Genomic DNA, 26,436 nt, shown 5'->3' with positions numbered 1-26,436 from the left:
AATAAAAAAAAATAAATAAATAAAAAATAAATAAATAAATGGAAAAAAATAAAATAAAATGTTAAGTTCCTAGAGAACAGGAACATGAATTATATACCTCTTTATATACTTTGCACGAAACACAGTAATTTACACATACTGCATAGTTAGGAAATAAATGGCAATGATCAAAGTGATTACTCATAAGAATAAATTAACTGATCTGTAATACGAATGTATAGTTGAAAATAACATTCAACCCAATAAATCTTTATGGTCTCCATTTATGCATAAAAATTTATTCAAAATTATATTTTTCAAGATGCTAGATATAAACTAGTGGAGAAGGCAATGGCACCCCACTCCAGTACTCTTTCCTGGAAAATCCCATGGGTGGAGGAGCCTGGTGGGCTGCAGTCCATGGGGTCACAAAGAGTCAGACACGGCTGAGCTACGTCACTTTCACTTTTCACTTGCATGCATTGGAGAAGGAAGTGGCAGCCCACTCCAGTATTCTTGCCTGGAGAATCCCAGGGACGGCGGAGCCTGGGGGGCTGCCGTCTATGGGGTCGCACAGAATTGGACACGACTCAAGCGACTTAGCAGCAGCAGCAGACATAAACTAGAAAGATATGTTAAGAATATAAGCTATTACTTATTGACTTTTAGAAATCTGCTTGGATGATAACTTGATTCTGAGCAACTTGAAATATTCTCCATGCATAGAATCTCAATGATGATGACGTCAATCACTTAGTTCTGTCTGACATTTGTGACCCCATGGACTGCAGTACACCAGGCTGTCCATTACCAACTCCTGGAGTTTACTCAAACTCATGTTCACTGAGTCGGTGATGCCATCCAACCATCTCATCCTCTGTCGTCCCCTTCTCCTCCAGCCTTCAATCTTTCCCAGCATCAGGGTCTTTTCAAATGAGTCAGTTCTTCACATCAAGTGGCCAAAGGATTGGAGTTTCAGCTTCAACATCAGTCCTTTCAACGAATATTCAGGACTGAGTTCCTTTAGGATGGACTGGTTGGATCTCCTTGCTGTCCAAGGAACTCTCAAGAGTCTTCTCCAACACCACAGTTCAAAAGCATCAATTCTTTGGCACTCAGCTTTCTTTACAGTCCAACTCTTACATCCATACATGACTACTGGAAAAACCTTTGCTTTGATTAGATGGACCTTTGGTGGCAAAGTAATGCCTCTGCTTTTAAATATGTTGTCTAGTTAGGTCATAACTTTTCTTCCAAGAAGCAAGCATTTTTTAATTTCATGGCTGCAGTCACCATCTGCAGTGATTTTGGAGCCCCAAAAAAATAAAGTCTGTCATTATTTCCACTGTTTGCCCATCTATTTGCCATGAAGTGATGGGACTAGATGCCATGATCTTAGTTTTCTAAATGTTGAGTTTAAATTTAAGCCAACTTTTTCCACTTTCCTTTTTCACATTCATTAAGAGGCTCTTTAGTTCTTCTTCACTTTCTGCCGTAAGGGTGGTGTCATCTGCATATCTAAGTTTACTGATATTTCTCCAAGCAATCTTGATTTCAGCTTGTGCTTCATCCAGCCCAGCATTTCTCATGATGTACTCTGCATAGAAGTTAAATAAGCAGGGTGACAATATACAGCCTTGACGTATATCTTTCCTGATTTGGAACCAGTCTGTTGTTCCATGTCCAGTTCTAACTGTTGCTTCCTGACCTGCATACAGATTTCTCAGGAGGCAGGTCAGGTGATCTGGTATTCCTATCTCTTTAAGAATTCTCCACAGTTTGATGTGATCCACACACTCAAAGGCTTTGGCAGAGTCAATAAAGCAGAAGTAGATGTTTTTCTGGAACTCTCTTCCTTTTTCGATGATCCAGTGGATGTTAGCAATTTGATCTCTGGTTCCTCTGCCTTTTCTAAAATCAGCTTGAACGTCTGGAAGTTCATGGTTCACGTATTGCTGAAGCCTGGCTTGGAGAATTTTGAGCATTACTTTACTAGCGTGTGAGATGAGTGCAATTGTGCGGTAGCTTGAGCATTCTTTGGCATTTCCTTTCTTTGGGATTGGAATGAAAACTGACCTTTTCCAGTCCTGTGACCACTGCTGAGTTTTCCAAATTTGCTGACATATTGAGAGAGGCACTTTCATGCATCATCTTTCAGGATTTGAAATAGCTCAACTGGAATTCTATCACCTCCACTAGCTTTGTTCGTAGTGATGCTTCCTAAGGCCCACTTGACTTCACATTCCAGGATGTCTGGCTCTAAGTGAGTGATCACACCACTGTGGTTATCTGGGTCATGAAGATCTTTTTTGTATAGTTCTTCTGTGTATTCTTGCCACCTCTTCTTAATATCTTCTGCTTCTGTTAGGTCCATACCATTTCTGTCCTTTATTGTGCCCATCTTTGCATGAAGTGTTCCCTTGGTATCTCTAATTTTCTTGAAGAGATCTCTAGTCTTTCCCATTCTATTGTCTTCCTCTGTTTCTTTGCACTGGTGACTGAGGAAGCCTTTCTTACCTCTCCCTGCTAAACTTTGGAACTCTTCATTCAAATGGGTATATCTTTCCTTTTCCCCTTTTGCCTTTTGCTTCTCTTCTTTTCACAGCTATTTGTAAGGCCTCTTCAGACAACCATTTTGCCTTTTTGCATTTCTTTTTCTTGCAGATGGTCTTTGGGAAAGCAGAATCCCAATCTGCTTTGCTAAAGCTTAAAAACAAAGATGATACTCAGAACTTTCAGATGAAATAAATACTAACTGAAGACAAACAACAGTTATGAAGAGCTATTAGCTTTGGCAATAGCAGCTTTTAAGTTCATTAGATGGGTGATCAAATAAGCTGCCTTGAGCAAAAGTACAGAGGATACTAGGAGAATGTTACAGTAGCACCAAGGAATACTGGTGAGTCTAAAATATTCACCTGTAAACATGGGCCCATTGAGAGAAATTGTGACAATTGGTAAACACTGTGTTAACCTATCTGCTTACTTAATTCTTTTACACTGACATCAGAACAACACAAAACTGGACATTTTTGTTTATATCAGTAAAATTTTATATTTACATAAACTAGTAAAAACATAAACTTCAGATGGGTAAGTAAACCATAGTACATTTACCCAATGGAATTCTATGTAACAAAACTGTTCAAGAAAACTGTTTATACTATTTCAAATGAATATAATATACCAAATATACCAAGTTTTTAAAAGATCATATATAGACATTTGTATAAAAACTATAAACTTAAAGAATTAAATTAACAACAGATTTTCAAACAACTTTTTAAATTCTACTTTTCTATGCATTCCAAAGTTTCTTTTTACTGTGTGTGCAATACTGATAATAAAACATAAATATTTAAAACGAGGACCCTCTGGATAGCAATCAGCAACAAAGAGGATTTTTGCTCCAAATCCCAAAGAACTAATTAACCCACCAATGCTACAATTACTGAAAACTTTTAGACTTCTGAAATTCTGAAGATATTCTATTTTCGTAGCTTTAAATTTTGATATATTTCAAAATGTACCCCAGGGCTTCCCTTGTAGTTAAGACAGTAAAGCATCTGCCTGCAATACAGGAGATCCAAATTTGATCCCTGGGTTGGGAAGATCCCCTTGAGAAGGAACTGCTACCCACTCCAATATGTTTGCCTGGAGAATTCCATGGATAGAGGAGCCAGGCAGGCTACAGTCCATGGGGTCACAAAGAGTCAGACATGACTGAGTGACTAACACACAAAAAAAATGTACCCCAGAAAGTTTTCTTCCTACGTTTTATGGAAGAAAAACACTTAGTTTCTGCCTGCTTTAGAAAAGAATAAGGAATGAGTTAAAGGGGGAAGGGTGGATTGAAGCAGCAGTTACAAATTTCAGGTCTTCACAGTATAAACACAAAATAGAAACGTCACTAAGGTTTTGCTGATTAGGATTCTTAAGTGCCAGTAGTATAAAACTGTGTTTTCTCAAGAGCAAAAACACAACTTTCAGACATTTGAATATCTGGATACAAATCATGCCTACCCATGAAGGCCTGTTATACCTTAAAGCTCTTACCTTTGACCTTAGTTTACCAATACTGGGGAGCTTCCCTGGGTTGGGAAGATCCCCTCAGGGAAGGGAATGGCTACCCAATCCAGTATTCTTGCCTGGAGAATTCCATGGATAGAGGAGCTCGGCGGGCTACAGTGGAGTCGCAAAGAGTTGGACAGAACTGAGCAACTAACACTTTGAATTTTTTCTCTAATACTGGACAGTGAGCATATGCTATTCAAGATGGCCTTCATTTTTTGCTTGTGGGTACTGCAATATGTTCTGGGAAGATGTGGGTCTATCTTAAAAACTTAGATACCTCACTTTTTTACTCATTTCTTCTTTTGTCCAGTTCTAAACAACATCTGGCACAGGGTCAGTGTCCAGTAATATTTTTTGACAGATGGATTTTCAGACACTTAAACCAATCAACAAATGAGTTGATCAGAGGTCACTTCTTGGAGGTATTGTGGCCCTCAGTGCTAGGAACTGGTCACAGCAGAAGATTATAGTTGGGACCTTTGCAAGAGCAGCTACACGTGCTGTATGTCACAGACCCCTTCTTCTTTCCATTCCACAGGCATGAGTTAAAAAGATGAGTCACAGACAATGAACAGAACCCAGCTGGTAGTAACAAAGAATCAAGCCAGACATTAAGGGTTCAGCATTAGCTCTCCTACAAATAATGCTCATCTGAAATCATTATTAGGGTAAACATCCTCTTTTCCATACACATATTTGATTTTTCATTAGAACTGGAGGGAACATGTTCATCAATCAATGTTTGGAGTTAACATGCTGCCATGAGCTCACGTGGGAAGATATATTTGTTGTTCATTATTTCACATATTTAGGATGATAAAGTAATCTGCCTCTGGTCTCCAGCTTGATAAAATCACATCCAAAAATTAAGTGGAAATAGGTATAAGCACATGAGTAGCTCCAGCAAATTCAGGAGCTGTCTGGGTATATTTGGTTCAATATTTATAACATTCACAAGGAGAGAACAGTTACCCAACCGTGGTGATGCTTATACCGCTATCCATAAAGACTGCTACTGTTGGGACATGAATACATATTTGCATATCCTAAAATCAGGATTAGCTACTATATATTCACGTACTTATATCAAGAATGGCTAGCTGTAACAATAAGCTCAAAATGAAGCCCAGTGCAAAACTTTAATTTATATTTCCTATGAATACAGTCAATCTTTCCCTATAAGGTTACATATATATCTTCTATTCACTTTTCTATTGTCTTCTGGATTTTTATTTCTTGTAAGTGACTTTAGTGATCTTTTTCTTTGGATAAAAACACCATCTTAGATAGATCTTGGAATAATTCTGATCTGAATTATAAAATTATTAAACACCAGTGGATTATTTTGCCTCTAGACAATTTATTCATTCAATCCCCAGAACATCTAATACACAATAAAAAGATTAAATTCTCCATATTCATTTTAATATAATAATCACTATAATCAGAGGATATCATGTTATCTCAATTATTCCTCATAACTTCCAAGAATAGACTTCACTATTCCTGATGTATGTATGAATAAGAGGAGAATCTCAGAATACATGAAAAACTTCCCAAGTCTCCTGTGAGTAAGTGGAGATAAAAGTCAAATCCATCCGCCTGACTCAAAGGACATCCTCATACAAAGATCCCACTAGATTATGAATTGTCTAAATCAGCAATCATTTGGGATTGTGAACAGTTTCCTCTAGAAAAAACACCATGGGGTACTACGCATGCTGGAATGAATGCTAAGTGGGAAACACGCAAAGTGTGGATGCATGCTCAGTCACTCGGTTGTGTCTGACTTTTTGCGACCGCGTGGACTGGAGTCCGTCAGGCTCCTCTGTCCATGAAATTTTCCAGGCGAGAATACTGGAGTGGGTTGCCACTTCCTACTCCAGGGAATCTTTCCAACCCAGGGATTGAACCTGTGTCTCCTGCATTGACAGGCGGATTCTTTACCACTGAGGCACTTGGGAAACCTGTTTACTAAGTGTACTGGCTTTCTATAACTGCTATAACAAATTACCAAACACTTGGTATCTTAAAACAACAAATTTACATTCCCTCTCATATGAAATATACAGTTGACCCTTGAACAACACAGGTTTGAACTGTGCAGGTTCACTTACATGTGGATTTTTCCACATGGAAACTTTGGAAAATGTCCTATAGTACTGCATGATCGATAGTTGGCTAAATCCATGTGTGAGAAGGAGGGCTGACTGTAAAATTATACACGGATTTTTCAGCTTCACAGGGGCCAGTGCCTAACTCTTTGTGGTTAAAGAGTCACCCACCTATAGTTATATTCATCCTTGTATTTCTGTAGCTTGGAAGTCTGACATGGATCTCACAGGGCTATATAATCGATGTGTGCACAGGGCTACATTTTCTTCTGGAGGGTCCAGAGACAGTCCATTTCCTTGCCTGCTCCAGCTTCCTGAAGCCACCTCCGTTCTTTGGCTTGTGGACCCCTTTCCTCCACCATCAACGACGGCAATGTATCATTTCTCTGCCATTTCCTGTGTCCTCACATCTGTCTCTGACCACAGCTGGGAATGGTGCTCTGCTTTCCAGGACTCGTGTGATTAGACTAGTTCTACCTGGATAATCTCTCCATCTCAGTATCTGCAATTTAATCACATCTGAAAAGTCCCTTTTTTGCCATGTGAAGCAGCATTTTCACAGGTTGTGAAAACTTGAAACTGCACATCTTTGGAGGTCTGAGGGGTGCTGTTCTACTTACAACAATGAGCTAATGTGTGAATGACTGACAGTCAAATTTCCCTGCCAGAGGTTTTTTGTTTTTTGTTTTTTTTTAATTTGAGGGTAGCTGATTGCTAACATAAGTGAATTTCCATTAGCAGTCTAAAAATATAAAACCATATAAACAAAAATAGTAAAATAAATTAAGAAATCTAATAAAATTTTAGCTAGTAGGAGAGAAAGAAGTTTTTGGGAGGACTGAGTATTTTATCTCTTAGCAGGGCCCATTTTAAGGATAAAAACTGAAAAAAATCTGGGACATGAAAATATGTTACTCTGCTGGGAAGTAAAGCAGATTCTAGTTGGAAGGGATGAAAATGGGCAAAATGTCTGAGGACAGGGGTAAGCAGAATAAACCCAAGCTTTCAAATAATAATCATAAACAGAACAATATTTTGAGCATTTAATATGTGTCAACTGCTATCACCAGAATTTTACATTCATTACATCATTTAGTTCCTTATTTATTCTATAAAGCTGATAGCACTATCACAAGTTTATATATGGCATAAGTGAAGTTTAGGCTAGTTAAATAATTAAGCACAGTACAAATAAGTAATAGAGCCAGAATTCACACCTAAATTAGACTTATCCCAAAGACCATGCTCTTAATTACTGTATTAAACTATGATAGAAATTCAGTTCTGAGATTAGCAATAAGGGAAATCCAATATGGTATGTTCCAATAATTGAATAGAATCAGTCAAAGACAAACAAGGTAAATATGATAGTTAATAGTCTAAGAAGGTTGGTGGCGCTGGGAACTCTCCCACTAACAAATAACCCTATCTGCCAGATGTTTAGTGACTAGATTTCAATCCCTGTAAAGAGGATTCATGAAAGAAGATATTAAAAACTGAAAATTCAGCAAATGACTGACAAAAGCATAAGCCAAGACAGTTAAACAGAATTTTGCTGGAGTAAAGTGATTAGAACCAGATCACAAGGCTTAAGCAAGGCCAACAGCAAAAGTAACGATGCTGATTATGAGAATACAATGTTGAGGCTCTTTTCATCTGTTCCAAGTTTGGGACTGGACTAGAGACTGCTGCTGGACTTAGTCTGCAAAAAGCCAAATATCTCTAGCTTTCCCAGTCATGAAACAGAACACAGATCGGGAGTGTGAGACCCAAGTGCTGCAAAAAGATTCACACCCCACAGACAGCTTAGCCTTGCTTAGCAGTTTGCTGGGAGCTCAGCATTTCTATATCGTACCTGCTTTCAAAGAGTTTCCCACTTTTTTTTCTTCCGAGACTACGTATTTTTAAAATCTCTGATTTTGGGGAGCCTTTGCTCCCCACCATCAACAGCCGCCAGCATCTACAAAGAAGGGGCTGTCACTTTCAGATGTGGGTCATTTGTAAGTTGGGTTTATCTGGAAATGTATGTCAGCTGAAGTCAATCCAAAAGGCAAGAGAGGTTAAAACTGAGAGGCTGGTAATGTGTCCACAAGAAAGAGAAATGAGATTGTACTGAAGACAGTTCATACTGTGACAGATGGATTTGAGGAAGATGAGCTTGTCATAAGCTTGTATCTCATCAACCTGGAAGTGAACAGCCTGGATCTGAAGAGACAGTTATACATCAGTACTTGGCGGTTCTGAAATCCTGCTACTATCCAGATGTCAGACCCTATTACCTCTCCTGTGACCACCAATCTAAAGAGAGATGCTAGGAACACAGTCTCTGGGCTGTCAGCACAGTTTTAAATCAAGTCATCTGAACAAATCTTTGTTGGTCTTTACAAGCCCTTTGTTTACTGTGGTCCTACATCTAAATGAAGATTTTAAATCACTTCATATTTTAACAGGATTTTTAACAGGAGTTGTAGCACTGACAACTTCTCTAATAGATTAAAACCACATCTTAGTTACTCTCTCTAAATGAGGTACAAGACTACAGGTGGGAATTTCAGATATTTTCTCTAGATTCACAGCTATAAATTAAATAAATTTTCAGGGGCATCTCTATTTCCTACATCCCATTTCCCCTAACAAGCAACTGATTTCCTCCTGTTACCTTTAATTTCTAAATCTCCTTCCTACTGCCCTTCTCAATAGAGCACCAGTTGTTACAGATTTTTGCTGTGCCATCTTCCTTCTGATCCATGTAGAATTCATTTTCCAAGAATTCTAGATTAAAAAATTGGTTATCCAAATATAAAGAGACAAAGTACTAAATACCAAGGATACTTAAGGATTCTCTATTTACATGGATCACTGATGTGCGTTAATATATGTGTGTATATTTGTTTGTTTGCTTATTCACTTATTTAACTACATCTATGAACACCTAAAGGAGAAGGCAATGGCACCCCACTCCAGTACTCTTGCCTGGAAAATCCCATGGATGGAGGAGCCTGGTAGGCTGCAGTCCATGGGGTCGCACAGAGTCGGACATGACTGAAGCGACTTAGCAGCAGCAGCAGCAGCATGAACACCTAAAATTCCATGAGCAGAGGAGCCTGGTGGGCTACAGTCCATGGGGTTGCAAAGAGTTGGACAAGACTGAACAACTGAGCATGCACGCTTATTATACGCCAAGTACTTATTAAGAACACTTATTATATGGCATGTACTGTGCTAGCTGTTTTACATACATTATCTCATTTTGGGGGTCTTCAATATCTTCTTTACCTTTGGCCCAAGGGATTCATCTGATCATTCCTTACTTCATCGTAACCTCGTCAAGACTATATGAAAACTGACCATACGAACTGCTTGGATATTACAATTAAAAACAACATATTATTCTGTTGTGTTTAGTGTCTTTATAATAATAAAAAAAAATACCCAAATCTATGAAAACTATTAAAGTTCCATGGGATCTAGAAATAAACTTTGCATATCTATAAAAAAAAAAACTAAAAAAAAAAACATATTAAAATGAAGAAATGTAGTAGAATTATAATCAAAAATCAAAAATATTTTTTAAAAGTTTGGATAGTCCTTGGTGGATACCTTAGTGAGTTATAACTTGTATTCCTTGGGCCAAGGAATGAATAATGTTAGATTTTCATGCAACTTGATGGCAAGGCCATCAGGAAAGATATTTTTGGTCAAACAGCATTTACTGACCTCAAATTATAACTTGTAGCCATCTTTCTGTTCTGTCATTGAGGCAGGCCAGTTCTAGTTAAATATGTGCTGAGGTCAAAGCTGAATCACAGCTACACCCAAATATAGCTCATCTTTCTGAAAACTGTGGCCTCTTTTCCTGGCTGTTGTGTGTACAACATGTAAGTTATTTAGGCTTATGAAGAGAAGCAGCCTCCTCTTAGAGTAGGTCAGTGAAAAACACTGGCTTTTAAAATAAGGAAGAAAGTAGGAGTGTGCAAATTAAATAAAGATAAGTTGTTAAAGGTTAACTAGTTTCTCCTGGTGGTGTTATAAGCAAATGGCACAGTCATTCTCTAGTTCTACAATATTTAGATGTTTTATTTCAGTCACATAGTGGGAGCTGAGAACAAATGTGGGTAAACCAGATACAAAATACCTTCACAGAACATAAGCTAAAACCTATTCCTTTAATCCTTCAGTGTTGAATCATATGTTCTGTCTGGACCATAAATGTGAAGAATGCCAAAGTATCTGGGCTATTGCCATGGTCTTGTACACACACACGCGCGTGCGTGCACACACACAAGGAACAGCACATCCATGCTGAAAATATATTATCATCACTGCTATTGTATTAGTTTTCTATTGTGGTGTAGTAACTTACTGGAAATCTACAGCTGAAAACACCTATTCAATCACTTCCCAGTTTCTGTTGATCAGAAGTCTGACACAGTGAAGCTGGGCTCTCTGCTCGGGGTCTCACTAGACTGAAATCAAGGTTTGGGCCAGGCTATATGCTCATTTGGAGCTCCAGATTCTCTTTTCAAAAGTATCCAGGCTGTTGGAAGAATTTACAGATCCTTGCATTTATAGAACTGAGGTCCTTGTATTCTTGCTGGCTGCCTGAGCTCTCAGTAGCCACACTGGGGTGCTAGCCACATGGTCCTCTCACAACAAGCCAGTTTACTTCTTCAAAGCTGGCACTAGAGTCTCTCTCCAGTCTGCTCCTATGGGAAGGAGTCTTATTGAATGCAATGTAAACACTTGAGCAACTGCACCATGACTTTTACTACATAACACTCCCTAGCAAGGGGGTGAGTTCATCTTATATTCACAGGTGCCACCCACACTTAAGGGGAGGGGATTGTACTACACATGTGGAAACAGAATTTGGGGGTCCATCTTAGAATCATGCCTACAACAACCATTACTCAGAACATGGGTTGAACCCTGTGAATCATATGACTTAGGAGAGAGCAAAATGTTACTCACTTCCAGAACCTAGAAGTTAAGTGGAAGCTGTCTCAAGATGAAGAACAGTACTTTCCAAGAGAAAAACCAAGAAAAAAAAATCTATAAATGTCTGCGAAGTTTCCCAGAGGAAAGACACTCAGGTTTGAATCTCATGTATCCTTTGAACTACACCCAGTAGAGATGCAAATTCCTATTCAGACCAATAATGAGGCTGACAAAGATTTATGGATGACTATCTAAACTAATCCTGTACCTTGGTTCTAGCAACTCCAAACCCTAACTTCCCATAAAACCACCTCATTTTTCCATACGCTCTTTGTTAATGACTATACCCAACAGCTGGCTACATGCTGATGTGAAAAAAATATCAATATTCAAATAGCAACTTTGACAACTTCTAGAGTAAGATGAAAATGACCAGGTAAGCTTGATTCTAAAGTACCTGCATACCTCAAAGATATTATTAGTTTGTTTCTAGACCACTGCAACACAGTAAAATCACAACAAAGTGAGTCACATCAATTTTTTGGTTTCCCAGTACATATAAAAGCCATGTTTAGACCACCTTGCAGTCTATTAAGTGTACAACAGCAGTATGTCTAAAACAATATATACACTTTAATAAAAAAAAATGCTTTATTGCTTAAAAAGTTCTAACCATCATCTGACAACACAGAGTTGCCACGAATCTTAATTGGTAAAAAAAAAAAAAAAAAAGGTACAGTATCTTTGCTGTGTGATACAGCAAAGCACAATAAAATGAGGTCTGCCTGTATAAGCCCTGTATCATCACCTCCCCTTGAATGCAGGTAGACCTGTAAATATGATGGGATAGTCTTTCCTTTGATTAGGTTTACATTACACGGCAGAGAGACAGGATAACACTCCCAGGACTTAATAGAATGATTACACTGTATGAGACTCTATATGAACAGGATTAGGAACTGGGGAGGTTTTCTTGGTAGCTTTGAAAAGTAAGGGCCACATGACTTGACCTTGAGGAGGCTTCTAGAAGCTGAGAGTAAGCCCAGACTGGCATCTACCAATAAAATAAGGACCTCACACACACAGGTGCAAGGAACCGAATTCTGCCAGTGAAGTGAATGAACTTGGAAGGAGTCTCTGAGCTTCAGATCAGATCACATTGCAGGCGACACCTTGATTCTGGTTCAGTGAGACCCTGGGCAGAGGAACCACTTAATGCTTGAATGAAAAGCTACCCAACTCAGGGCTGGTGCACTGGGAAGACCCAGAGGGATGGGATGGGGAGGAAGGTGGGAGGGGGGATCGGGATGGGGAACACATGTAAATCTATGGCTGATTCATGTCAATGTATGGCAAAAACCACTACAATATTGTAAAGTAATTAGCCTCCAACTAATAAAAATAAATGAAAAAAAAAAAAAACTGTGTGATAATAAGACTGTGTTGCCTTAAGTTAATAACTCTGCAGTAATTCTTCATGTAGCACAGAGACCTAACATAAAAACAAATTGATACACAAATAAATTAAGCAAACTAGCAAAATTAGTTTTAGGAACTCTCTGTAGCAACAGCTCGCAATAACTGAATTCTAACTGGTCTCACCAAGCAGCAATATTATTTTTAGGCATTTAAAATGTATTGAAAATGAAAACATACCTAAAACAAACACATTTTTGGTGATATGCCAGAGGATATCGATATGATATGATATCAAGATGACACACGAAAGCAAAAACTCCTTAAGTGATGAAAGAAGGCCAAACCAGTGGGGATTTAATCATCTAACTTCAACAAGGTTAAAAGAAAATCTGAATAATTAATTATGACAGATATTATGGGTATGTACATATATGAACAGGACCAAAGGGCACTTACTCTGAAAGTTGTTGAATGAGAAGTCTCGAGGATGATAGAATCCTGCTTTGCAAATACACTGATAAGCTCCAAGCACGAATCCTAGGCCTTTAATCGGCATACACTATGAAGAAGAAAAGACAGCAGTACCGTTGATCATAGGTTATTTCACTGTATAAAGACCCACAGATATCCATCATTGCAAATGGTAACAGAACGACCACATTTTCCTGAAATAAAATCTCACTTTTGAACTTTTATTTTAGGTTTGTTTGCCAACAGACATTTTTTTAGAAGTAGCAAACTGAGTTTTCTTTCTAAATATATGCCATTACAGCTGCAGTTGCCATATATCTTTAACTCATTCGGTTGCCAGAGGAAGCAATTAGACACAGTTTTTTTAATACCTCAAATATCATCTTATTGCTTTAAGACACATTTCCTAAGCCTGTAAGAATATTTTTAAGTGATTCCATGCTACATATTTCCACCAACGCAAAGATAGGTAGGTAGGTAGATGGACAGACAGATATATAGAATTTAAGACGTGGAAACTGCCCTTATGAATTAAATAGTCATCAAACTTCTTCCTTGGGGAAAGAAATACAAATTGATGGACTAACAAAACAAGTAAACTTTAAAGTGCAAATTAGAAGAGGAAAAAAAGATAAATTAATGATCTGAAGCACTCTTTACCTAAAATCTGTTTCACAGACAAGTGTTCAACATGTACCTAAACGTGACAAAAAACAATGACTGGCTTTCCAAATATGTCATACCAGGGGACATAATGGATATCTCCCAAAAGCTTAATATTGGCTTCTTTCAAAGATATCACTGAATTTTACCAAAATTCAGTTTAATATATTTCACTTATGCTACATTCAAGTACATAAGGAGGGAACAGCTTCTATTAAAATACAACTTACCAGTAAAACAAGGTGTTTCTAGAATTTGATCAACATTGAAATTTCTTCTCTGGTATCTGTCTACCTATATCCCAACCCTTTGCCTTTTTGCCAATTATAATCTATTAGAGGAGCTCAGAATTTAATAAATTTAAAAGTTATAAAGTGTCCCTTTAATACAGAGGCCCTTGAGAGAAAATTTCAAATTATCAGAATAATAATCCCTCAATCTAAGTTCTAATGATTAGTAACAAAATCAACATTGCATATCTTGAAAACTCTAACAAACAGTCAGTAAGGTAGCAGGAGCTAATATATGCTCTAAATTCACAGGTTATAGCAAGAAAAATCTTTGGGAAAAAAGCTTTCTAAAATAATTTGACTATTTTATTTCATTATTACCTTTCTTTTTTCACCCAACACATACTTTGATCCAATTATATCTTATAACTGAAAACACATTTGTTAACCCAGAGCTAAACACAAGTTGGCTTAAAGCTCAACATTCAGAAAACTAAGATCATGGCATCCGGTCCCGTCACTTCATGGCAAATAGATGGGGAAATAGTGGCTGACTGTATTTTGGGGGGGCTCCAAAATCACTGCGGATGGTGACTGCAGCCGTGAAATTAAAAGACACTTGCTCCTTGGAAGGAAAGTTATGACCAACTTAGATAGCATATTAAAAAGCAGAGACATTACTTTGCCAACAAAGGTCCGTCTAGTCAAGGCTATGGTTTTTCCAGTAGTCATGTACGGATGTGAGAGTTGGACTATAAAGAAAGCTGAGTGCTGAAGAATTGATGCTTTTGAACTGTGGTGTTGGAGAAGACTCTTGAGAGTCCCTTGGACTGCAAGGAGATCCAACCAGTCCATACTAAAGGAGATCTGTCCTGGGTATTCATTGGAAGGACTGATGTTGAAGCTGAAACTCCAATACTTTGGCCACCTGATACGAAGAGCTGACTCATTTGAAAAGACCCTGATGATGGGAACGACTGAGGGCAGGAGGAGAAGAGGAGAACAGAGGATGAGATGGCTGGATGGCATCACCGACACTATGGACATGGGTTTGGGTGGACTCCGGGAGTTGGTGATGGACAGGAAGGCCTGGCATACTGCGGTTCATGGGGTTGCAGAGAGTCGGACACTATTGAGCGACTGAACTGAACTGAACTGAAATACAAGGACAGGTAAGCACCAGTCAAGTAAACTGAGTTGGCAAGTACTTATGAAAGAATTATCCTGTGTGTAGAAAATTTATCCAGGACCTAAGTGCAATAACACATTTTACTTATAAAGATCCAGTGATAGAGCAGATCAGACCCTAGTTTTGAATTATATCAGTAAAAAGGCAATTATAACATTTACTTAGGAGAAGCACCAGTAGAAGAAGAGAATCTATTATTTGCGGTCAGCCAGAAAATATATATTTGAATTCTGACTTACCAGTTATGTGTATTTGGGGCTTTTCTTGTCATTTCTCTGAGCCTTATTTTTTTAACTGCAATCATTGTGTCAATCATTGAGTCAAATTCAGGTACAGTTTTAAGAAGGCAGAACTACCAAGATGTCTCAATAGCTGAAATAGGAAGAGAAGAATGAATGACTCCCAAGTTTTTGGCTTGAGCAACCTTAAGAATGGAGCTGTCATCAAGGAGCTAGGAAAGGCTACAGGTAGAATCAATATGGAGAAGAGAGCACAAAGCTCACTTTTTCAAATGTCAAATGTGAAATGTCTATTTGAAATTTAATCTCCATATCAAATAAGCAGTCTGATGAAGTAGTATGGAGTTTAGGAGAGATGTCTCGACTGTATAATTTGTGATCATTCACATAAAGATGATAGACAAAGCCATGAGGTCAGATAAAGCTAGATCAGTAAGGGAGTGCCTATGGGCAGTAAAGGAAATAGATTCAAAGTGATGACTCATGACACTCCAAGGTTAAAATGTTAGGCAGAAAGGAAGAAGTAAATGACACCAAGAAGACCAATTCAGTGAGGTATCATCATTTAGCTAAGTAGATTGTGAAACTAAGTGCATAACTAACATGGAATTTGTGAGTTACATTTATTAAGCATTCATCCAGCCAAGATATATCCAGGTAAACAAAGTCTTAGATACCAAGAATAGAGTAGTGTATATATATTCTTTGCCAACAAAGGTCTGTATAGTCAAAGCTATGGTTTTTCCAGTATTCATGTATGGATGTGAGAGTTGGACCATAAAGAAGGCTGAGTGCTGAAAAATTGATGCTTTTGAACTGTGGTTTTGGAGAAGACTTTTGAGAGTCCCTTGGACTGCAAGGAGATCCAACCAGTCCATCCTAAAGGAAATCAGTCCTGAATATTCATTGGAAGGACTGATGCTGAAGCTGAAACTTCAATACTTTGGCCACCTGATGCGAAGAGCCGACTCATTTTAAAAGACCCTGATGCTGGGAAACAGTGAGGGCAGGAGGAAAAGCAGGCAACAGAGGACAAGATGATTGGATGGCATCATCAACTCAGTGGACCTGAATTTGAGCAAACTCTGGAGCTGGTGAAAGACAGGGAAGCTTGGCATGCTATAGTCCATGGGGTCGCAAAGAGTAGGAAACAGCGAGCAACTGAACAACAACAAAATAACCAAATGTATTTAGTGTACTTTAAATGCACTTTAAAATAACCAAGGAGGTAAAAAATTTATAAACAGAAAAATACTGCTGAAAGAAATGGAGAAAGACAAAAAAAAAAAAAAAAAAGGAAACGATATCCAAAGGAAAGGGGTTCTAAGATGGTGGTATAGACTGACTACCAGCAAGGACACTTAATCAGTAATCAAAAACCTTCCGACAAGCAAAAGTATAGGACAAGACAGCTTCACTGGTGAATTCTACCAAAGTTTTAATGAAGATCTAATAATCTATGCAAAAAACTGGAGAGAAAGGAACACTCCCAAACTCATTTTATGAGGCCAGAATTACACTAGTACCAAAACCAGACAAGGATAACACAACAAAAGAAAACATAGGCCAATATCTCTGATGAACACATAACTAAAAATTCTCAACAAAATACTAGCAAACCAAATTCAATAATACATTAAAAGGATCACACACCATGATCAGTGGAATCGATTTCTCAAATGCAAGAGTGATTCAACATCTGCAAATCAATCAGCATGATTCACATTAACAACAACAAATCATAAGGTCATCTCGATAAATGCAGAAAATGCATTTGACAAAATTCAACATCTACTTATGATAGAAAAAAAAGACTCAACAAAATAGGTGTAGAAGGGATATATCTCAAAATAATAAAGGTCACATATGACAAACAACAAATACACAGCTAATATCACACTCAATGGTGAATAGGAAAAACTTTTCCTTTCAGATCATGAACAAGGCAGGATACCCACTCTCCCCACTTTCATCAACATAGTACTGGAATGTACAGCCACAGCAATTAGCTGAGAAAAATAAATAAGATGCATCAAAATTGTAAGGGAAATTATACAACTATCACTATTTGCAGATAACATGATACCATACCACAAAACTATAGTAGTCAAAACAGTATGGTATTGACATAAAAACAGACACAAAAATCAATGAAACAGAATAGAAAGCACAGATATAAACCCACACATATTTTGGTCAACTAATTTATGACAAAGAAATCAGAAGATACAATGAGTAAAGGATAGTCTCTTCAATAAATGGTGTCAGGAAAGCTAAACTGCTACCACACAAAAGAATGAAACTAGACCACTACCCTACACCACTTACAAAACTTAATTCAAAATGGCTTAAAGAATTGAATGTAATATTTGAAATCAGAAGCTCCTAAAACAAAACATAGGTGGCAATCTCCTGGACATCTGTAATATTTTTGTAGATCTGACTCCAAAAACAAGGGAAACAAAAGTAAAAATAAACAAATGAATCTCCATCAAATTAAAAGGCTTCTGTTCAGAGAAGGAAGCTGTCATCAAAATTAAAAGGCAACCTACTAAATGGGAGATGATATCTATAAATCATATATCCAATGAGGGGTTGATATAGAGAACTCAATAACCAAAAAAAAAAAAAAAAAACTGCCATATGATTCAATAATCACACTTCTGGGTATATACCTAACAGACTGAAGGCAGAGTCTTGAAAAGATATTCAAATACCCATGTTCACTGGAGCATTATTCACAGCTGCCAAGAGGTGGAAGCAACTCAAATGTTCATTAATGAATAAGTAAATAAAATGTGGATATACAGGCAATGGAATTATTATTTAGTCTTTAAAATAAAGAAAATCCTGTCATGTGCTACAACATGAACGAACTTGAGTACTTCATTCTCACTGAAACAAGCCAATCTCAGAAAACACAAATACTGTATGCTTCTATGTGGTATCTAAAGTGATTAAATTAACAGAAAAATAAAGTGGAATGGTGGTTTCCAGGGACTAAAGGAAGAGAAAAATGAGAAGCTGTTTAACGGGCATTGCAGGTGGATTCTTAACATCTGAGCCTCCAGGGAAGCCCAGGAATACTGGAGTGGGTAGCTTATCCCGTCTCTAGGAGATCTTCCAGACCCAGGAATCGAACCAGGGTCTCCCGCACTGCAGGCAGATTCTTTACCAGCTGAGCTACCAGGGAAGCCCCTATGTATTTTTATCACAATTTTAAAAAAGTTTTTAAGAGTTTAGAGAAAAATAGTCTTTCTCCCTCAACAACAATTATATAAAGTCCACAGGGCATACTACAACACATAATTGCCATGACATATAATCCACCTGTGGAGAAAGAAATGGCAACCCACTCCAATATTCTTGCCTGGAGAATCCCACGGACAGAGGAGCCTTGAAGGCTTCAGTCCACAGTGTTTCAAAAGAGTTGGACACGACTTAGCAACTAAACAATATAATTCACCTAAACACCTGGTTAAACATAATTGCAGAGCAAAACCTGGCCACCTTGACAGTCATGATGATTTTGTATGGAGGTACCAAAGAGCAGGGAAATGGCTAAAATGAAGGCTAAAATTAGATACGTACAGGGGAAGTATTGTTTGGCATTTAATGGAAACAATGCTTGTGCCTAAGGATCATATTTACATATCATTCTGAAGATTAATTTGGACTGAAAGAAGGAGGCAAAAATGCAAATCCAATAAAATTTATATAATTCAAAAATCCTCTAGAAATCTTTAAATACCTTTTAATTTGTTTTACTTTGTTTTAGAATCTTCCTAAATGTGAAACACTTTCTGGCTTCTCTGAACTGAACATCATGAACAGAATTTAACATTTCCTTCATGAGTCAGAATCATTACTTTGAACAATAGGTACTGAATGAACTATGCTGAAATGCACTAATGCCCTCTGGAGCTATTAAAGGTTTATGGCTATTTTCTCATATACTAAATAGCCCAGACTGCTGTACTATTTGAGTTCTTTTGCTTAGTTTTTACATTTTCTTTTTCTTCTTAATTTTGTTATCATACTTTAATTGTAAAATATAGACTTATTCTAGAAGTGTCTCTTCCCTCCTATATTATGTTTTAATTGCCTGTATACATAGAAACTAGATCATCAAACATAGAAAGCCAAGAATACACAAGATAACACATAACAAAGTGAGAGTAAATAATAGTAAGTACTTTATATTTACTCCAGGTCCTGTTCTAAGCAATGTATAAGTATTAACACATTTAACCCTACATCAATTTTATCATTATCTCCATTTTAATGATGAGAAAATTAAGGCAACAACTGCTAAGGTAATGCCCAAAGCTTTAACCTAAAAGCTTTAATTAAAGTTAAAGTTAAAATTAATTAAATTAATTAAAGTTAATTTAAAGTTAAACTTTAAAAATTAAAGTTTTAATCCTGGCACAGACAGGATTCAACCCCAGGAGCCTGGCTCCAAACAGAATAATAACTACTCTCCCATGAACAGGAACGGATGCTACTGTCCGGTCACTTTGGAATTTACTTCGTTTCAAGAACTTTATTTTATTGCTTGGTTTCAAGCAATATTCAAAAATGGATTGGTTTGCTGAATCATTAAGTTTCAAGTCTGTGAAAATTATTAATTTTTAAATGCATATACAAAATGTATCTTAAGAAATGTGGTTAATTCCTACACCTGTTACAAACAAAAAAATAAGCCTTTCCCTTCCCAAAGCAGAGTCCCCAAAGCTCAGATCTCAGAAAACAAATCTTCATCTCAGGGCATATAAGTAAAGTAACTCTTCTCTACTTGAATTCCTGAAAATAGGTCTGGGTCTAAGGAGAGTCATCAGATCAGTTCACAGGTGCTTACTCCCAAACTAAACCCAGCAAGCCAAGCAATGGAAACCAGGGAGTTCATGGCAGTCCAGATTGTCACTTCTTTCTCTTTAGTGGCAAAAATATGGTTCTACTCTGCTTTGACAGAAGACATATCTAATTCCAAAAAGGGTTCCTGCTATAATGAATTTACTATACTCAGTCATGTCCAACTCTCTGCAACCCGATGGATTGTAGCCTTCCATGCTCTTCTGTCCATAGGATTTTCTAGGCAAGAATACTGGAGTGGGTTGCATTTCCTACTTCAGTGGCTCTTCCCAACCCAGGGATCAAACCTATGTCTCCTGGATTGGCAGGCAGATTCTTCACCACTAGACCCACCTGAGCGTTACTGAAAAAGTAGAAGGCAAGACCAGAGAAGCATAAAGAAAGATGAAAGGCTTGACCCTGGCAAGACAAAATAGTAACTGGGTTTTCTATGTATGTATGCTAAGTCGCTTCAGTCATGTCCAACTCTGTGCGACCCTACGGACAATAGACCCCCAGGCTCCTCTGTCCATGGTGATTCTCCAGGCAAGAATACCGGAGTGGGTTGCCATGCCCTCCTCCAGGGGATCTTCCCAACCCAGGGATCGAACCTGAATCTCTTATGTCTCCTTCATTAGCAGGTGGGTTCTTTACCACTAATGCCACCTGGGTTTTCTAGATCATTTTAAAAAGCCAGCAACATTTATTTGTATTTCATTCCTTCTATGAAACTTGTGAAGAAATACTGTAAAATGTTGAATCTGGTAATTTCCAAGTGGGATTGAGGGGACTTGGAATTAAAACATGCTAATTATCCTAACATCCAGTGATTCTTCTCTACAACTATCAGCAGTTTATTAAAACAAAAGGAAAACACTCAAACAGGGGAAATCTAAAAGGCCTCTAGGCAATGACAGAGTACATCACCCACCCACCTATTTCATCAAACAATCTTCCAGGAAATCAAGAACTCATGAATAACAAATAATGCAGTATTCCACCAGGGAGGAAAAGAACTACATTTTGTCTCTATTATTCATTAGCTGCCAGAGAACCTGGTTTAAAAAGCTTGATGGACTGGAGGCGGGGGTTGGGGTGAGCGGTGGAGGGATGTTTTCTCTTACGATACAGTTAAAATTAAAGAAGAAACTATTTCCTATTATTAATTTTTGAAACATTCTTGTTATATTCAGCGGAGCCCACTCTCACAACAAGGGGCTAAAGGGTGCCAATGCAGTGTCTGGAGCAGACACCTTAAAAGTCTACAGACTTCACACTGACACATGGCAAGATGCTTTGGTGGGGGTTGTGGGGGTTGAAACTGACTCAGAAAAATGTTAGGATTTTATCTGAGTAAGCAAGCCAAATTTTTTTTAGATCTTTTTACAGAAAAAAGGTCCAAAGGCTTGATAAATATAAGCTCCACTAAACCACAAACTCACTACTACTTTTGACACCCTGTGCTTCCTGTGGTCACAGATCATAAGCAGTGGCAACTTTCTTCTCATTGTTGACTTTATTTACCTGTTGCTTACTGAGCCCCATTGTATGCACTTTGCTACGACAACAAAGAGGGACAAAATCTTGGTCTAGTTCACAGAGAACCTACAATCCACAAGCAGAAAGGCAAACTTGAAGTTGCTCTATGGTGATATGGACAGAGCTATGGACAGAGGTTCATAACACTGTACAGAAGGTGGTGATCAAGACCATCCCCAAGAAAAAGAAATGCAACAAGGCAAAATGGTTGTCCGAGAAGACTTTACAAATAGCTGAGGAAAGAAGAGACGTAAAAGGCAAAGGATAAAATGAAAGATACACCCATCTAAATGCAGAGTTCCAAAGAACAGGAAGGAGAGGTAAGAAAGCCTTCTTAAGTGAACAATGCAAAGAAACAGAGGAAAACAATAGTATGGGAAAGACTAGAGATCTCGTCAAGAAAATTAGAGATACCAAGGGAACATTTCATGCAAAGATGGGCACATTAAAGGACAGAAATGATATGGACCTAACAGAAGCAGAAGATATTAAGAAGAGGTGACAAGAATACACAGCAGAATTGTACAAAAAAGGTCTTAATGATCTGGATAACCATGATGGTGCGACCACTCACCTAGAGCTGGACATCCTACAGAGTGAAGTCAAGTGGGCCTTAGGAAGCATTACTACGAACAAAGCTAGTGGAGATGATGGAATTCCAGCTGAGCTATTTCAAATCTTAAAAGATGATGCTGTTAAAGTGCTGCCCTCAGTATGCCAGCAAATTTGGAAAACTCAGCAGTGGCCATAGGACTGGAAAAGGTCAGTTTTCATTCCAGTAAGAAAGAAAGGCAATGCCAAAGAATGCTCAGATGATTATTAATAGAAATAATACAAGAGGTCAAATACCAAATATAAAAAAACTTTTATACCTCAATAAGAAAATGATAAACATTCCAATTTAAAACTGAGCAAAGGTATGAATAGAATGTCACAGTAGTTAATAAATATAAGGAAAGTTTTTAACTTTTATTAGTTATCAGAGAAAAGCAAATTTAAGATAACCAATATATACCTATCAAGATAGCTAAAATTTTAACAACTGACAACTTTAGTGTTAGTGAGGATATGGAATAAGTAGAATCCTCCTATAGTGCTGACAGACACACAAATTAATACGATCTTTTTGTAAATGAACTTGACACTACCTACTAAATTTGAACATAATGTATCCTGTTAACTAGATATTTCAATCCTAGGTATATACTCAATTGAAAGATACGCAAACATGCTCTAATAGACAAGCAAAAACAGCTGGACTGTGTGCACTAATCCCAAACTGTTAAGCCAAATGTTTATCTAAAGTAGAATGGAGAAATAAATTGTATCTATCTAATATTATTCTCCAGGCAATTCTACTGGCATGGGCAGCCATTCTGTTCTCCAGGGGATCTTCCCAAACCAGGGATCAAACCCAGATCCCCCACATTGCAGGTGAATTCTTTCCCATCTGAGCCACCAGGGAAGCTCATACAATAGAATACTGTACAACGAAGAAAATAAGCCAATGCTATATACAACAACTGGAGAAGGAAATGGCAACGTGCTCCAGTATTCTTGCCTGCAGAATCCCAGGGACAGAGGAGCCTGGCGGGCTACAGTCTATGGGGTCACAAGAGTGGGACCCAACTTAGTGACTGAACCACCATATGTACAACAACATGGGTGAATGTCTCAATCTCTCAAACAATATTGAAAAAATAAGTCATGTGTGCTGCATTATTCTACTTATATAATGTTTACAATAAGAAAGTAAAATATGAAGTGTTAGAAATCAGGATATCTGTTAGTTTAGGAGAATAGCTGAGAGAAGGTGATGCATTGGGGCATGCGAAGACCTTCTGGAGTCTGGTGATTCTTGTTCTCTTGACCTGAGTGGTACTTATACAGGTGTGTTCCCTTTGTGATGATTTGTTGTGTTGTATACTTACGATTCTGTACCTCTATGCAATGTTTTTCATTTCAATAAAAATTATACAATTTATATTATCCCATATTCCCCTCCATCTTTTATGTCCCCTTCTCTTTCACCTATCATATAAATTCTGTATTTCATTATTCTGATTTATTTGAAAGAATCATAATAGTTTAACCATTCCATTTTTGCTGATAGAGAAGGGATCTATGTACTGATAATGAAGGAAGAAGTTTCTGGAAATTAAAAGTAATTATATAAAAAATTATGTAAAACTCAGAATGTGTTTGCATGCACTCAGTTCTTGGGTGCCTCTCAAGTATTTAGAATCTGAATGTACATCTGCATTTCCCCAGTGAAATTTTAGAGGGTTTTTCAATAGTAATTAGCAAATCAGCTAAAGAATAAAGGACACAAGGCTAAACCAAAAGCCAGGAACTATACCGCCTATTAAACACTAAATCAAAACTAAATGTTATATTCTCAAAGGGCACTGAGCTTTTCTTTTATTATGGAGAAAAATAAAATATTATTTATCATTCACAAAGAAAATCATTTTAATTGGCATAATTGCTATCATTTTCAGCTGAAAAACATGCAAAATATTTTAAACAATGTATCTAATTCTAGAAAAAAATTCAAGATGCCATCACTGAACCACAAAAAAGTTTTTCAAAAATTGGACAAATTTTAAGTAAATATTTAACATCAAAAATGTTTCCAAGTACTTTAGGAATATACATTTTTAAATAAACAGTAAAAATACTGGTTATAAACTTTCTTTATCATCAAAACAACCCCCTCTAAATAATCTCTATGGCATAACATTCAAAAATTTGCTCACACTCTTTCCAGTCATAGAACTTTAGTATGCTTTGCCTTACCTGAAACTCTAATCTGACCAACAAAAAATTGGGGTGAAAATATAAAGTAGCTATGTAATTTTAGCATTCCTGATACCTATGAGTAGGAATGTCATCTAAAACTGACATGCATCCTAGACTTTACGAAAACAGATTTTTTAAAACAGAAGAAAATTTTTTCCAATAAAACATACATAAAAGTTCAGAAAAGAAACATATTCAAGAACACTGGGGAATTTACAAGGAGTAATAAGCATTTGCACTAAGCTTAAAAAATTTTAAATGCCCTCATTTCCTTTCTGAGGATGTCTGCAATCCCAATAAAATATATAAACATACAAGGCATATACACAGACTTCACCAAAGCATTTCTCACGACTTTTTCTTAAAGTTTCTTATACCCATGGAGAAATGGATAAAAGATTTGAAAACATTATTGAATAAATCATAAAAATGCTCTGATTAATAGAAGGAAATTTGTAGCAGTGAATTCCAAGGCGTCTGCTCTTGATGCTCCGTAATGTGTTTAATGATAGCTTCACTGAAGCATTGAGAGGATGATATTTAAGAGTAAGTGGTCAGGAACATGGACTTTGGAGTGTGACACACTCTAATTCAAGTTCCAGATTAACTGCTTAATAGCAGTGGAAACTTGCAAGGGAAGATGGCAAATTACTCAGTCTCATGAAGTCTTAGCTACCTTACCTACGAGAGTAACAATACTTCTTATGTCACAGAGTTGATAATTTTATTTTACAAGTGCTTGGTTAGTGTTTACTATATGCTAGTCAATATTTTTAAAACACTTTAATACATTTAATCCTCATAGCAACTCAGTGAGCTAGATATGATTGATCATCATCATCCCAATTTTATAGATGAAGAGACTAAGCAACCTCTCTCAGGTCACACATCTAACAAGTGACAAGGGTGGAGTTTATATCAGGTAAAGAGGATGCCCAGACATACTCACTAAACGTTAGCACTTATCCCAATCATTGTCACTGGAATGACACTGAACATACAAGCTGATAAAAGCAGAAACTGAAAGGACAATAGGTTAACTGGAACAAAATAAAATTTAATAAAACATACAGGGTCCTGTGACCAAATTCACAAAAATCAGCCACATAAATTGCCAAATTATGACATGACTGCCCCCAAAACACTAAAACAGTCTTTCCATTAATGGCAATAAAGTAATCTAGAATAAACAACCATTCACAGATAGATTATTATTTTCAACATTTAGAACCTCAGTTAAAAAAGACTATAGCCAAGTTGAAGAGCTCTAAACAGGAATGGTCCTCTCCCTACAAAAAACCCATGGCTCACTATCTGTGGTATATCAGAGGCACACTTTATATTCAAACACAAATAGACTGAAAGCAAAAGGACAGAAAAAAATATATACCACGAAATCAGTAAGAAAAGAGAACTGGTTTGGCTGTCCTAATATCAGATACCATACAATTTAAAACAAAAGTTGATACTAGAGACAAAGAAGGACAATTTTTAAGGATAAAGAGGTTAATTCATCAAGAATACATAACAATTGTCAATATGCATGTATCTAAAAGGGCTTCCCAGCTGGCACTAGTGGTAAAACAAAAAAAAACCTGCCTGCCAAAGCAGGAGATGTAAGAGACGCAGGTTCGATCCTGACCAGAGGAGGGCAGGGCAACCCACTCCAGTAATCCTGCCTGGAGAATCCCCATGGACAGAGGAGCCTGGCAGGCTACTGTCCATGCGGTCGCAAACAATTGGACACAACTGAGTGACTCAGAAGCAGCAGCATCATGCATCTAAAAACAGATCCCTAAAACACATGAAACAAAAAACTGACAAAATTGAAGGAAGAGATAGAAATTTCAGCAAGAATAGGACACTTCAATACCCTACTTTCAGTAAAGAATAGAACAAATAGGTAGAAAATCAACAGGAAAGTA

The 26,436-nt window shown here is 37.3% G+C and overlaps 1 protein-coding gene across 1 annotated transcript in view; it reads right to left on the bottom strand.

Moving 5' to 3' along the window:
• GPR158 (G protein-coupled receptor 158) overlaps positions 1–26,436 on the bottom strand; it is a 286,570-nt gene that overhangs the window by 130,658 nt on the left and 129,476 nt on the right. The window contains exon 3 of the mRNA XM_043480390.1: positions 12,981–13,083. Within this exon, the coding sequence (XP_043336325.1) occupies positions 12,981–13,083 (103 nt within the window). The remainder of the gene's footprint in view (positions 1–12,980; positions 13,084–26,436) is intronic.

This window comes from Cervus canadensis, chromosome 10 (genome assembly GCF_019320065.1).
Source record: "Cervus canadensis isolate Bull #8, Minnesota chromosome 10, ASM1932006v1, whole genome shotgun sequence".
NCBI classification, from domain to species: Eukaryota; Metazoa; Chordata; class Mammalia; order Artiodactyla; family Cervidae; genus Cervus; species Cervus canadensis.
This window is presented reverse-complemented; position numbering and strand designations above follow the sequence as displayed.